The 15,216-nt window shown below is 43.7% G+C and overlaps 1 protein-coding gene across 1 annotated transcript in view; it reads right to left on the bottom strand.

Annotated features, from left to right (window-relative positions):
• LOC138267234 (extracellular calcium-sensing receptor-like) overlaps nucleotides 1–15,216 on the bottom strand; it is a 61,474-nt gene that overhangs the window by 2,027 nt on the left and 44,231 nt on the right. The window contains exon 6 of the mRNA XM_069216089.1: nucleotides 5,821–6,048. Coding sequence (XP_069072190.1) covers nucleotides 5,821–6,048 — 228 coding nt within the window. The remainder of the gene's footprint in view (nucleotides 1–5,820; nucleotides 6,049–15,216) is intronic.

Below are 15,216 nucleotides of genomic sequence, written 5' to 3'. Positions count from 1 at the left end.
GATGGTTGCTACTATCTTATTCACTGCCTCTGTTTGTATCAGAATGTATATTGTTAGGAGCCCTTTTCTATAGTTAATTCAGAGCTGCTCTGGGTTTTAGGGTATATTATATTGAATAGTTGTGCAACCTTACCATGTAATACACTCACAAAAACTGTCTTGGGACCAGTCATGCTCACTTGTAAAACCTTTAGCTCAACCCTTGTTCGCCTTAGGACTCTGCACTTTTACCACTGCTAACCAGGGCTAAAGTGCTTGTGCTCTCTCTTTAAAACGTTATAACCTTGACTTAGACCCAATTAGAATATTTAATTTACCCGTACATCACCAGTAAAGTGGCACTGCATGTACCCAAGGCCTGTACTAGTGGACCTGCAGCAGTTGTTATATCACCCACTTAAGTAGCCCTTTAAAAGGTGTCCAGACGGTGGACACCAGGATGCAGTGTGTGGCATCATGTCAAAGGCTCCTCAGCATGAAATTGGGCTCACTGCTAGGGCACTTTTCATTCAGTCCCTGTTGCTGAGATTTATCTATGTAAAAAACACTGCAACGTGATCTCAGTCTCCATCCTATGTCCACTGCAAGACCCTGCTATCATAGTGCTATGTTCCTGAAATGAGCTACTCCTGCACCAGTCGCAGAGGCAACAGCCAGTCACATATTTAGTAGCAGTCCCCAATGGGGGAACTAGCTGCTAACTCTACTATAAGAAAGTGTTACAAGAGGGCTCCTCTCAATGTGGCTGGAAGAGCCAGGTCAGTAAATGCTCACTTTGCTAGAGGTGGGCGGGGGCCCGTAAATTCTGCCACGCAGTGGTTGGAGTATGGAATGGCAAAACTCTGCTAACTCTGCCGGAGGAGCAGAGTTTACCCCAACTCTTAATTGAAAACCCCCTGCCAAGCCTTAACCTCCCCTTTTATTAAATATAAGCCACCCAGAAGATAGGCCCTAGGTGACGTGTAACTGAAAGGTTGGGCAAGTACTTTTCAGTTTTACATGTTATGGTAGTAAAAAAACTTATACATTAATTTTTCACTACTTGGAGGCATACTTCTCCCGTAGGATAACATTGGGGATTCTTTACTACATTTAATAAGCTGTAATTTCCAATTGGGAGCTGGTGGCTTGTCATGGTGGGTGTTTGCGAAATTGTAATGATAAACCATCTTTAATGGCAAAATCAGATTTTTCTTTACAATTTTGAAAATGCCACTATAGTAAGTTGTCATTTTTTGTCATGGATGGTGTTTGCGAAATTGTAATGATAAACTATCTTTAATGGTAAAGTCTGATTTTTCATTACAATTTTGAAAATGCCACTATTAGAAAGTTGGCATTTTCCTACCCTTAGCTCATTTGTGCCTGTAGCCTGTCTTGGGTCACATAACTGGGTGTAGCTGACATTTAGACTTTGTGAATTCCTCTCAAAAAGTCACACACTAGAGGGAATAGATGTGCCTAAATGGGCCATCTGCTGACAGGATGGGGGGCTGAGCTGAGTACAACCCCACTTACAACTGAATAAACTGCTCTACCATTAAACAAAGGGCCTAACGACTCTCCAGTCTCACTTCAATCAGCTTGGAGCCAGGACAGAAGTGGCAAGGAAGTCACATACTTCAAAGCCACTATCTAGAAGCTTCTCCCACCTTCGAGAACTAGGGCACCAGGATACAAAAAGGGGACCACAGACACCAGCTCTTCAGTATACGTCTGGACGTATGGATACTCCAGGAAGAAGGACTGCTGTGCTGCTCCAAGGACTGCCTTTCTGCTGGTCAGCTGCTCTAAAAGAACTGCTGCCCTGCAGTACTGACCTCCTGCCTACTGCCTTCTAACCTGGGGAAGAAGAACTGGGCCTACAACTTCATCTTGAACCCATGAATCAAGAGTAGCTCACATGGCTAGTCTGCTGGCCTTGTGGTCTGTGCCTCAGGGGCATAAAAGTTTCCCATTAGCTCCTGGGCCCATCTGGAGCAGTTCCTGACCCCCACGTGGTGTCTCTCAGGAACCGGACCCTTTGGGGTGGCCCACAGGCTGTTGAAATCAAGCTTTTGGGCTCCATGCAACAGCAAGCAGGCCTGTTTGCACTGTAACTGCGATGCTTGCTCCAAAATTCAAAACAAGGAGCTGCCAGCCTGTCTCTTCGCACAGCAAACACCGATTGCCCGCAGAGGACCACCACTGCGAAGCAATGTCCGGACTGATGTTCGCGCTACACCTCCACCGGCAGTGACATTCTTCTTGTTCCCTGCAGCCCTCTCCAATGTGAACATGACTTGAGAAGGTAAACCTTCTGTGGGGCTAATCTGGGACTGTATCTTACCAGCCCTCCATTTAATTCGGCCTGAACTTATGACTTTGAGCCAGTCCAGTGCAATCAGCTATGTCCTGTTGCTGCTGTATACTTTCAGGTACTATTTTTTTACTGTAATGCTTAAAAATTTATAACTCCGGTTCTACTCATTGGCTTTTTGTAATTTTGTTGTTTTTTATGTATTAAATTAATATCTGTTTCTCTAACCCGGTGTTGGAATCTTTTTGTGTGGTGTTTTCACTGTTTTAATGGTTGAGCCTCTCAAAGTCAATGATGCATCAGGAATAGCAGCGATGCGTCACACAGTCTGCAATGCCGTGCCCTTGATCCTCGCAGCAGAGGTGATGCACCGGCGTTGGCAGCGATGTGATATATGCTGGTTCCAGCCGCACAATGGCTTCGATGCACAGGTTCTGACAGTTACAGCACTTCATACCCACTTTCAGGGACCGAGGACTGATTGGCTCCACTTGACAGGGCAAGACATGCAGCAAGCAAAGTCCTGGTGCTGTTGCAGGATGACGAGAAGTCTTTGATGTCCCTGAGACTTTAGAAAAAATTGAGGCAAGACCGCAAGCCTTTGCAATCACTTTGGTTCTGGGCTGGAGAGATTTGGGGCCAGTACTTCTCAATACCACCCAGAGTGCAGGAGACAGCAGGTCAGCATCGGAGAGCAGGGCTCCAGCAGAGTCCAGCAAAGTGACAGTCCTTTCAGCAGCACAACAGTACTTCTTACTAGAAGACTATCCACAGGTCCAGCAGTGTACTGAGTTGGTGGTGTCTGAGGTCCATTTCTTATACCCAGTGGTGCCTTTGAAGTGGGGGAGACATCCAAGAGAGGTCTTTGAAGTGCACAGAGGCCCTGCCCTTCCTGATCTGTCTCCAGACTTACTACAGGGGGTTGTGCAGCTCTTTATGTGGGATCAGAACACAGCCCATTCAGGTGTGTCAGCTCTGCCCTGCTGTCTTACCGAAGATGGCCCGTCAGATATTGATTTCCTATTAGTCAGACCTATGGTCCCTTTGTGTGTGGCTATCTGGAGGGAATGCACAAGAGCCCCGCTGTCGCCCACCCAGATGTGTATTCAGAGACAGACAGAACGCACCAGCTGGTTAAAGTAAGAAAATGCCAACTTTCTAAAAGTGGCATTTTCAGAATAACAATTTAAAATCTGACTTCACCATAAGTTGTGATTTTAAATTATGATTCCAAAGACACTAAACGTGGCTTTCCCATCTCTTCCCAACTAGAAATTAGACTTATAAAATGTAATAAGGTAATGCTAATCTTATCCCGTGGGAGGGACAGGCCTTGCAGTAGTGAAATACAAATTTAAGAGGTTTTCACCACTAGGACATGTAAAACTTAAAAGTATTTTAATGGACTGCGCCTTGCCCTTGGGCTGTTTAGAACCTACCTTAGGGGTAACTTACAGGGAGTGCAGAATTATTAGGCAAATGAGTATTTTGACCACATCATCCTCTTTATGCATGTTGTCTTACTCCAAGCTGTATAGGCTCGAAAGCCTACTACCAATTAAGCATATTAGGTGATGTGCATCTCTGTAATGAGAAGGGGTGTGGTCTAATGACATCAACACCCTCTATCAGGTGTGCATAATTATTAGGCAACTTCCTTTCCTTTGGCAAAATGGGTCAAAAGAAGGACTTGACAGGCTCAGAAAAGTCAAAAATAGTGAGATATCTTGCAGAGGGATGCAGCACTCTTAAAATTGCAAAGCTTCTGAAGCGTGATCATCGAACAATCAAGCGTTTCATTCAAAATAGTCAACAGGGTCGCAAGAAGCGTGTGGAAAAACCAAGGCGCAAAATAACTGCCCATGAACTGAGAAAAGTCAAGCATGCAGCTGCCACGATGCCACTTGCCACCAGTTTGGCCATATTTCAGAGCTGCAACATCACTGGAGTGCCCAAAAGCACAAGGTGTGCAATACTCAGAGACATGGCCAAGGTAAGAAAGGCTGAAAGACGACCACCACTGAACAAGACACACAAGCTGAAACGTCAAGACTGGGCCAAGAAATATCTCAAGACTGATTTTTCTAAGGTTTTATGGACTGATGAAATGAGAGTGAGTCTTGATGGGCCAGATGGATGGGCCCGTGGCTGGATTGGTAAAGGGCAGAGAGCTCCAGTCCGACTCAGACGCCAGCAAGGTGGAGGTGGAGTACTGGTTTGGGCTGGTATCATCAAAGATGAGCTTGTGGGGCCTTTTCGGGTTGAGGATGGAGTCAAGCTCAACTCCCAGTCCTACTGCCAGTTCCTGGAAGACACCTTCTTCAAGCAGTGGTACAGGAAGAAGTCTGCATCCTTCAAGAAAAACATGATTTTCATGCAGGACAATGCTCCATCACACGCGTCCAAGTACTCCACAGCGTGGCTGGCAAGAAAGGGTATAAAAGAAGGAAATCTAATGACATGGCCTCCTTGTTCACCTGATCTGAACCCCATTGAGAACCTGTGGTCCATCATCAAATGTGAGATTTACAAGGAGGGAAAACAGTACACCTCTCTGAACAGTGTCTGGGAGGCTGTGGTTGCTGCTGCACGCAATGTTGATGGTGAACAGATCAAAACACTGACAGAATCCATGGATGGCAGGCTTTTGAGTGTCCTTGCAAAGAAAGGTGGCTATATTGGTCACTGATTTGTTTTTGTTTTGTTTTTGAATGTCAGAAATGTATATTTGTGAATGTTGAGATGTTATATTGGTTTCACTGGTAATAATTAATAATTGAAATGGGTATATATTTTTTTTTGTTAAGTTGCCTAATAATTATGCACAGTAATAGTCACCTGCACACACAGATATCCCCCTAACATAGCTAAAACTAAAAACAAACTAAAAACTACTTCCAAAAATATTCAGCTTTGATATTAATGAGTTTTTTGGGTTCATTGAGAACATGCTTGTTGTTCAATAATAAAATTAATCCTCAAAAATACAACTTGCCTAATAATTCTGCACTCCCTGTATATGCATTAAAAATGAAGGTTTGGACCTTGCAAGATGGTTAACTTGCCAGGTCGACGTGGCAGTTTAAAACTGCACACACAGGTTCTGCAATGGCAGGTCTGAGACATGTTTGAAGGGCTAATGAAGTGGGGGGGGCACAATCAGTTCTGAAAGTCCACTAGTACAATTTAATTTACAGGCCTTGGTCACACGTAATACTAGTACTAGTACTTTACTAGGGACTTATAAGTAAATTAAAAATGCCAGTGGTGTTTAAGGCAATGTAGTCACATTTAAAGGTCCGAGCATAAGCACTTTAACACTGGTTAGCAGTGGTAAAGTGCCCAGAATCCTAAAACCATGAAAACGAGGTCCACAAAGCAGGTGGTTGTAAACCAAAATGTAAGGTGTTACCACACCAAGAATGCCAAGTCTAACAGGACATTATAAACCATTCAACAGCTTTACCACATTAATTTTTAATCAGATTGTCTATTTAACACTGCCAGTTTCCATTTAGTACCTGTGTCTCCCCTGTTGGCCACTGGATGGCGCTGGCATTCACAGTGAGGACTTGTCCTAGAGGGGTGCTGTAATCATAGCCGCCCACCTTCAAGTGTCTGAGGGTGCCTTCGCTACTTCTCTGCCAGTTAATGATGTCATACTGAGCAATGGGGTTTCTGTTCTCATCCATAAGCACCGTTCTTCTATCTTTAGTTTGAAATGTGCTGTTTTTCAGGTAATGGAGTACCTGAGAGGAGGGAACATCGATAGACAAACATAGTGAATGTATTTTCATTTAGATAATTTGCAAAAATTATAACAAATGGTGTGGTTTGTTTCTAAATTCACAATGTTGTAGATTCACCCAGTTGAATTATCAGAGCTAAATGCAATGTAGGTCAGCAAGACCATATTCTTCACAGTCTTTTAGGATGGCCACAAGAAAACACATTTAATGCAACTAATTGTAACTCACAAAATCAAGTACACAGAAGAAGTGAGCTTTGTTTTTAATAATTGGGCAGCCAGTAAAACCCCACAGCACTTCATGAATGTGCACATTGCGCTATTGACTGTACATTATGATGAAGATTAAGGTCCTTTATTTGTGTAACTGCAATTATTAAATCACAGGACCCCTTGTCCCATCCATGCTATTTACCTTCCCTCTAGAGAGCTTTCTGACTTCAGCAGTGCCTTCCTCCCCAAGCCACTTACACCATCTCTGAGTTCAGGCCTCCCTTCTGTCCAAATGCTGTATTTGCTAGTGGGGCATAGCATGGGTAACCATTTTGTCACTGATTGCTGAGTCAGCATTTTGCTGCTGCTGCTGCCAAGAGAGGTGGTGATTGTCACAGATGCTGGTTGCTTAAGTTCAACACCAAGGTAAGGGATGGAATGCTTGAATTAATCTCAGCCACTGACAATAGCTCGGGCCACCTTCTAGTCCATTCAACTTTCTTCCACCAAGCCACTTCACACGAAGGCCCACCTTATGTAAATTAGTACCAGTCCTTCTCCTCATGGGAACAGGATATCCTAAACAGACAGGTGAGGCCCCCTCCAGAAGGGACAACAAACAACCCCAGACTAGTTTCGCTCTACCTAGGGCTCGTCAGTAGGAAATAGCTTGAGATGCTGAAGTTTGCATCCATCTTGGTTGGGTAATTTGATGATACAGTATTGACAATATAATTAAATATGGTGGTTGCATTTTAAACTAATCACTGTATAGGCTGTTATGAATGAGCTCAACCCTGGTGTGCCCCTTCCACTTCTGGTTTACAGTCCACAGAGAGGAAGGAAATGGACTTTGCAGTTCTTAGTGGTGTGCGCTGGAGTAAATAGCTTCAGTCATACATACAAAGGCCATGGCACCACCTACTGCAGTCTAAATGATTCTTGGTAGGAGAAAAGTTGTGCAAATCACAGCGATGCCAGAGAGACTGCAGCAGGAGAAAAATACTAAGAAGTGAAAATATTACTTTGAACTTGGGTGTACTAGAAGTGTAGGAGTGTAGCTCTGTGTGAATTTGTCTGTATGTATGGGTGTCCTCCAAGTACAGACATTTGTTGCAAAAAGAAGAGAAACTCGTATCGGCCCAAAGACTAGACCACTCAAGATTTTTTTGTTTAGATTTTGTGTTTCCTAAGGAATTCCTTAAGATGATTATCAAATTGATGTATGCTGTACATGTGCCATCTTTTGTCTGCTACCTACGTTGCAACCACGTGCAATGTACCACAAACGCATATCAAAAAGCTAAAAATGTGCATTTTTAAGGAATATTCTCACTTAGAAGAGAGTGCACTGAAGGTGTATAATAATTATCAATCACCAAAGAAAACGATGAAAAGCATACATTAATCTCGCATTGTGGTTAGGTTGACAGAATTTAAATATGAAGATTATCTAGTAAAAAAAAAAAAGAGCCATGCAGAAGGCTTTTCTCAGAATGCTGCCTTTAAAGAACAAGTGTCCATTTTATAACAGGCCACGTGATATGTGCTCTAGAGAAAATTGTGTACTGCTTTTATGATTGTTAGACCCAACGTCCTAATGGTAGTCTACCCCTCTACTTTTTACCTACCTCCTCTCCCTTTCCAGGCTCAAACCTTCCCTTTTTAGATAAATAAGTCACCCCTAAGGTAGACCCTGAAGAACCCAGAGGCATGGTGCAATACAAGTTAGAAAGTTGGTGTTTTCTCTCTTTAGCTGTTTGGTGCCTACTTCCTGTCTCTGATCACTTCTCTGGGGTGGGTAACAGCTGGGCTTTGTGTATTCCTTCAAGACAGCCACACACAATGGAAGCTTAGGTGTAACTTGATGGGCCATCCTGGCGGAACAGGAGAAAGGAGCAGGCCACAGCCTCACTCACACCTGCTGTATAACCACTTGTAGTGAGCCTGGAGCCAGGCCAGGAAGGGGGGGACCTCTGTTCACTTCAAAGGCCTGTCCTTTAAGTAGAGGTGGGGGTAAACTCTGCTCCACCGTTGAAGTGAGCAGAGTTTTGCCACTCTGTGCTCTGCTTTGAGCACGGAGTTTATCAAAAACTCCACCACGAGGTGTGGCAGAGTTTACTGCCCACCCTTTTCGGTTACCTTACTTTCAAGTGGGTCACATGGTGCAAAACAAAGCTGTGACTGTGAGCCTGGTATAAATGCAAATCTGACTGACCAGCATACACAACCACATTAGGGACAGTTACTTCTTCCAGGTTTATTTACTTTACTTTCAACTTGAGCCCTGGAATGCAATGCATGCACAACAATGGTATGAGTGCCGATTGGCTGAAGTGTATAGATTGTCTGTCAACAGCGTGTACACGCACAGGAAGGTAATGCACGAGCATTCTTAGTGTCAGCTGTAGAAAAATACATAGCCTGAGGAGGCGGAGGCTGTGAGTGCACTTAGCCAGGCACCGCACAGTCCTTCATGTCTGCTCTTTGGATGCCGGGACTCGGAGCTGGCGATGCGGAGGCTGGGCTCAGCTACCAAGTGGAGCGATTGGGCAGCTATGCCCATACTGGGGAGGGGGGGCAAGAAACTCTTCACCAGTGGGCATTTGGGACAGCAGGTCCCCACCGGCTACTACCACCAGCAGCACCTGCAGGAAATGGGTAACGGCTAGGGTGATCTGGGTTGAGCCCGGGGGCAGCAGGTGAGGAGGTGAAAGACAACCAGAGTGTGGTGAATGCTAGCCTATCAGGAGCATTGTATCAGTGGGTATTTGGCACTATTTTAACACTTTACTCAGGATGTGTGGAGCTCCACAGAATTATGTGAGCTCCTATGTAACTCTGCGAGTTCCATCCACCCTTACTTTGAAGTCTCCCCCACTTCAAGGCCCAACTGGGTATAGGTACTGACCTCTGACACCTCCAACTCAGTATACTTCTGGACCTGTGACTACTCTGCCTGGAAGAAGGACTGCTGTGCTGCTGAGGGACTGCCGCTCTGTGGGACTGCTGCTTTGTGTTCCCCCTGCCTGGGTAAGAAGGACTGGACCTGCATCCCTTGAACCCAGAGGGACTCCAAGGGCCATCAAACAGGTCTCCAGACCTGAAGTCTCAGGGATATAAAAGACTTCCAACCGACCTACTGCTGCACATGAACTCTTCCAGCTGTGAGTTTGCCCTGCTGAATGGTGCCACTGTGGTCCTGGACCTTTGGAAGGGGGCCTGAGGTGCTTGTTTCAGCAGAATTGACATATGCTGTCGACCCAGTGCATCGCTGTAGCTGCGTAGATCGGAATTGGTGCATCGCTGCTGTTGCATGGATTGGAGCAGGTGTATCACATCACCTCTGTTGCGGGATGCATTTCTGCTTTTGAAGAGGCAGACCCAGCACATCTCCTTCGAACCTGCCATATCTCAGAACTGACGAATTGCCACTGCTGCTGCATAAAGAAAAGCATTGCATCTCCTCTACAGCATGGGGAAAATTGATGTACCTCCTCCGCTGCAGGTATCAATGCCGCCACATTGCTTTTGCTGCTCCCCCCATCTTTGTTGTGGACACAACCAGGATTATGGTCCTTTTGTTCAGAAGACCTCACTGGGTCCCTGTATCCTGTCCTCGCTCCATGATGGTTGGCCTGAACTATTGACTTTATCCCGGTATGGCACGATTGGATATCTATGATTCACACCCTCTTGCTTCTAAGCTCTATTTTACAGTTGAACCTTTAAAAATTGATAACTCAAGTCCTGTTTATTGCATTTTTTGTTGTTGTGGTCTTTTTGTACTTATTAAAATCAGAGTTATATTTCCAACCTGTCGTGGAATCTTTTTATGTGTTGTTTACACTGTTTTACTGTTTGAACGTAGCACAAATACTTTGCACATTACCTACATTACCTCTATGTTAAGCCTCACTGCTCTGTGCCAAGCTGCCAAAGGGTGAGCACGGGTTGACTTGGGGTTGCCTGACACTTACCCTGACTAGAATTGTGGTTGCTGCTTGACCAGGGTCATACTCCATTTAGCCAACAACCACTTTTCTAACATAGATGTAGGGAAGTTCAGGTTAGTCTTAAAGTTTTGTACAAGTGTGACATAGCAGTAACCATGAAGCTGCTATCTCTGACAATCACTTGCTTGTCCCTTGGCATTGCTCTTGCTACCTGTGGACACAGAGTCCATGAAGAAGACTAAGGCAAAAAACGGAACCCATTTTACCTTACATAGCGATCACACCTTACTCATCCAGTAGCCCCCTCAACTTCAAGTTGAAGGGTGGTTATGTGTTGTGTGCAGTGCCAGGAATAACCTAAGGCTGGGTGAATAGCATTCTTTTCTCATGAACTTATTTCAAATTCTATGAAATTTTCCATTAACTTGTGTTACTTTTTTTTTTACCCAAGCATGTACCTTGGTCCTCATTACAACCAGCTGGAAACTGATGTGATTTTTATCACATCCCATAAATTATGACTCTGCCAAGTCAGAATTTATGGGGTGCACTAATTAAGACCCAACTATGACCTTGTGGGAATAACATGCATAATTTGATTCTTATAACACCAAAATCTGCATGTTCTATCAATAGCAGACATTCTTCCTCTGATAAATATCAGTAGGTTTGATCTGCCAATATTGATCAAAAACCCATAATTACAAAATACACCATACTTTGAGTTACTCGCATATCACAATTAATCAGGCCTCTAGTAATGAGGGTCTTTGTGTCTCAAAAAAGCTTGCAACACACTGGCACAACGCTGGTTTGATTAGACAAAGTCCTCAGTGAAACATTTTCTAATCAAAACAATCTCCCACTGGTATCTTATGAGACAATGTTTTAATATGAGATGCACGACTGGGTAAACAATACACAAAATGGTATAATGCATACATTTGAGAAATGTACTGAATTTCTTGAAACGTGAAATTCTGAAATTGTCTTAGCATAATTAAAACTTTGCCCAGGCCAAAGATAAAACTAGTTATGTACTAGGGTTTGTCCAAAATCGTTTTTATTTCATGAAAATAATACCTAACTGTGAGAAATTGGGTTGTTGGTGTGAGCCCTCGTCAAGCAAGAGCCACAATTCCTTGCAGGGTGAACCTCAAAAGGACACTTAATTAACCTATGCTTAGCTCTGGGTAACTTAGCACAAAAAGCAGTCAGGTTTATTTTAGAGGAAATGTGTAAAGTATTTATACAGCACAGAAACAGCAATAAAGTGAAAACACAATAAAAATCCCAAACCAACTTAGGCAAAGTATTTTAATAAATAATTTGATACCAAAATGACAAAAATCCACTCAGTAAAATCGGAGTTACGATTATTTTAAGTTTAAGGTTCGAAATTGCACCTAAAAGATAAAAGCACCAACCGCGGACATCTGGTCACTTTTATCACCACAATCAAGGGTAGGAGAGTATGGAGACCTATTAGGGGTTCAGGACTCACTCAGGATTCTGTTATGTCCCTGTGGCTCTGAACAGGAGGTCAGCAAATAAGCCCTTGGAGTCACTTCTGGTAATCTTGAGTGCAAGTGAAGTGTAAGGCTCAACAGCAGTGCTTGACATTGTGGGATCAACACAGATTCCAGGCAGCAAAGCAGCCCTTCCATGTACAGTAGCAGTCTGACTTAGTGCAGAAGAGGTTACAGCAGGAGGCAGTTCTCTGAGAACCCTTCCGTAGGTCCAGTAGTGAACTGAAGAGTGGGTCTGAGAGCCCTATTTTTATACTCTGGTACTGTTTTCCTCGAAGATGGGAGAGGTTTCTGGGAAGGTTCTTTGAAGTTCTGTGAGTTTCCTGCATCCAAGCTAGCTGCACTGACAATACAAGGTCATTAGGCCTAATGTGAGGGGGGGATATGACACAGCCTATTCAGATGCCAGTAGGGCTGTGTTTGGCTTCCCCCCGCCTCATCCTTGCAATTGATTGGCCATTCAGGCTCTGCTAATCCCACTATTGTGTGACTGTCTGGGGGGAATTCACAAAGTCCTAACTATTAGTTACACTCATTCATGCGACTTAAGACAGGTCGTAGGCACATAGGGCTAAGGTCAGGAAAATACAAACTTCTAAAAGTAGCATGTTCAAAATGGTAATGCTATTTTTTACTTTACCATTAAAGAGGGTTAATCATTACAAGTCCATAGGAGCCAAACATGGTGTATCAACCTCTTCTCATTTATGAAATACAGCTTATTAAATGTAATCCCCAATGTTATCCCATGGGAGGGGTAGGTCTCACAGTAGAGAAACATGATTTGGGGAGTTTTTCACTACCAGGATATGTAAAACCTGAAAGTATATGTCCAACTTGTTATTTACACAATACCCTGCCCTATGGGTGATCTAGGGCCAACCTTAGGGGTGAGATATGTAATAAGAGGTGGGTTTAAGGCTTGGCAAGGGATTTTAAATGCCAGGCCGACTTGCCAGTGGGACACTAAATGCAGGCTGCAATTGAAGGCCTGGGACATGTTTTGAAGTGCTATTTTAGTGGGTGACACAATAAGTGCTGCAGGCCCACTAGCAACATTTATTTTAAAGGCCTTGGGTATATGTTATACCACTCTCCAAGGGACTTACAAGTAAATTAAATATGCCAGTTGGGTATAGACCAGTTAAACAATGGTTTTGGGAAACAGCACTAGCACCTTAGCACCAGTTAGCAGTAGTAAAGTGCACAGAGTCTTAAGGCCGACAGAATAAAAAATCCAGGAAAAGTAGGAGGTGGAAGGGAGAAGGTTTTGGGTTGACGCTGCAGAGAGGGCTATTTCCAAAACGAACATAGTTTTTTCTTTTTATCATAATCAAGCAGCACTAGCCCGTGTTTGTAAAATTTCATATGTGTGTGTTGTGCATGACCTATGCGTGCCCGATTTTTCATTTGTTTTCAGAAAAAACATCAAAACTGTGCTGCAAGTTATGGTCTCCATCTCAGCAAAGCAAACCTTTCCTAGCTTCTGCAGCTGAAGCAAAGTATTTTGAAGCATTTTATGGTTATGATCAAAACATCTTTCATGAATGTAAAGAAAAAGTTCCTTGTTGTTGCTTTTTAATTAATACAAAGTATAATTGGTTTTGTGCAACAAATCATTCATTTAACCCCTTCCCTGCCGTAGACATAATGGTTACGTTTGTGGCTGCGTCGCTGAGGTGCCATGGACATAACCATTAGCTACTTGTACCGGCCCTCGGAGGAAGCGCTAGCGCCCCCCCCCCCCCCATGAGGGCCGCCCCCCCAGGGCAGGGCTGAAAGGGGAATCGCTTCCCCTTCAAACCCCAGACCCCCCAGTAACGTCTGATGAAGTCAGCACGTGATCGCGTGCTGACCTCATCAGAGGTCATCTCCCATTGCGCTGGAAGCACACACTCTTTTTTTTGTATTTGATCATTTTGATGTGTCCAGATAGTGTTTTGGGGCATTTCCTTTCGCGGGCACTAGGCCTACCCACACAAGTGAGGTACCATTTATGTTGGGTGACTTTGGGGAACGCAGGGTGGAAGGAAATTTGTGGCTCCTCTCAGATTCCAGAACTTTCTAACACCGAAATGTGAGGAAAAAGTGTTTTTTTGGCCAAATTCTGAGGTTTGCAAAGGATTCTGGGTAACATAACCTGGTGAGAGCCCCATCTTGGATTCCCCTAGGTGTCTAGTTTTCAAAAATGTGCGGGTGTGCTAGGTTTCACAAGGTGCCGGCTGAGCTAGAGGCCAAAACTACAGCAAGGCACTTTGCAAAAAACACGTCAGATTTCAAAGAAAAAATTTGAAGTGTCCATGTTGCGTTTCCTGTCACGAGCATTAGGCCTACCCACGCAAGTGAGGTACCATTTTTATCAGTAGACTTGGGGGAACACAGAATAGTGTTATTGCCCCTTGTCTTTCTCTACGTTTTTCCTTCCAAATGTAAGACAGTGTGTAAAAAAGACGTCTATTTGAGAAATGACCTGTAATTCACATGCTAGTATGGGCACCCCGGAATTCAGAGATATGCAAATAACCACTGCTTCTCAACACCTTATATTGTGCCCATTTAGGAAATACAAAGGTTTTCTTGATACCTCTTTATATTTCAGCAAATGAATTGCTGTATACCATGCATAGAATAAAATCCATTGCAAGGTGCAGCTCATTTTTTGTCTCTGGGTACCTAGGTTTTTTGATGAACCTACAAACCCTATTTATCCACGCAACCAGAAGAGTCCAGCAGACGTATCGGTATATTGCTTTAAAAACTTTGACATCGCTGGAAAAAGTTACAGAGTAAAACGTGGACAAAAATGGCTGTTTTTTCACCTCCGTTTCAACATTTGTTTTTATTTCAGCTGTTAATTTCAGTAGGAAAACCTTGTAGGATCTACACAAATTACCCCTTGCTGAATTCAGAATGTTGTCTACTTTTCAGAAATGTTTAGCTTTCTGGTATCCAGCAGTGGTTTCACACCTATTTCTGTCACTAACTGGAAGGAGGCTGAAAGCACAAAAAATAGTAAAAATGGGGTGTGTCCCAGTAAAATGCCAAAATTGTGTTGAAAAATTGGGTTTTCTGATTCAAGTCTGCCTGTTCCTGGAAGCTGGGAAGATGGTGATTTTGGCATCGCAAACCCTTTGTTGATGCCATTTTCAGGGAAAAAAACACAAGCCTTCTTCTGCAGCCCTTTTTTCCATTTTTGTTTTAAACTAAATTTTTGCTGTATTTTGGCTAATTTCTTGGTCTCTTTCAGGGAACCCACAAATTCCGGGTACCTCTAGAATCCCTAGGATGCTGGAAAAAAAGGATGCAAATTTGGCGTGGGTAGCTTATGTGGACAAAAGGTTTTATGGGACTAAGCTCAAACTTCCCCAAACAGCCAAAAAAAGGCTTGGCACCTGAGGGGGGAAAGGCCTGGCAGTGAAGGGGTTAACAGCCAATTAAACTGAAGTGCCAGTAAGTGTTGGTCTGAAATTA

This window comes from Pleurodeles waltl, chromosome 12 (assembly GCF_031143425.1).
Source record: "Pleurodeles waltl isolate 20211129_DDA chromosome 12, aPleWal1.hap1.20221129, whole genome shotgun sequence".
NCBI lineage: Eukaryota > Metazoa > Chordata > Amphibia > Caudata > Salamandridae > Pleurodeles > Pleurodeles waltl.
Note: the sequence above shows the minus strand (reverse complement) of the source record. Positions and strands in the feature narration are given on the sequence as shown.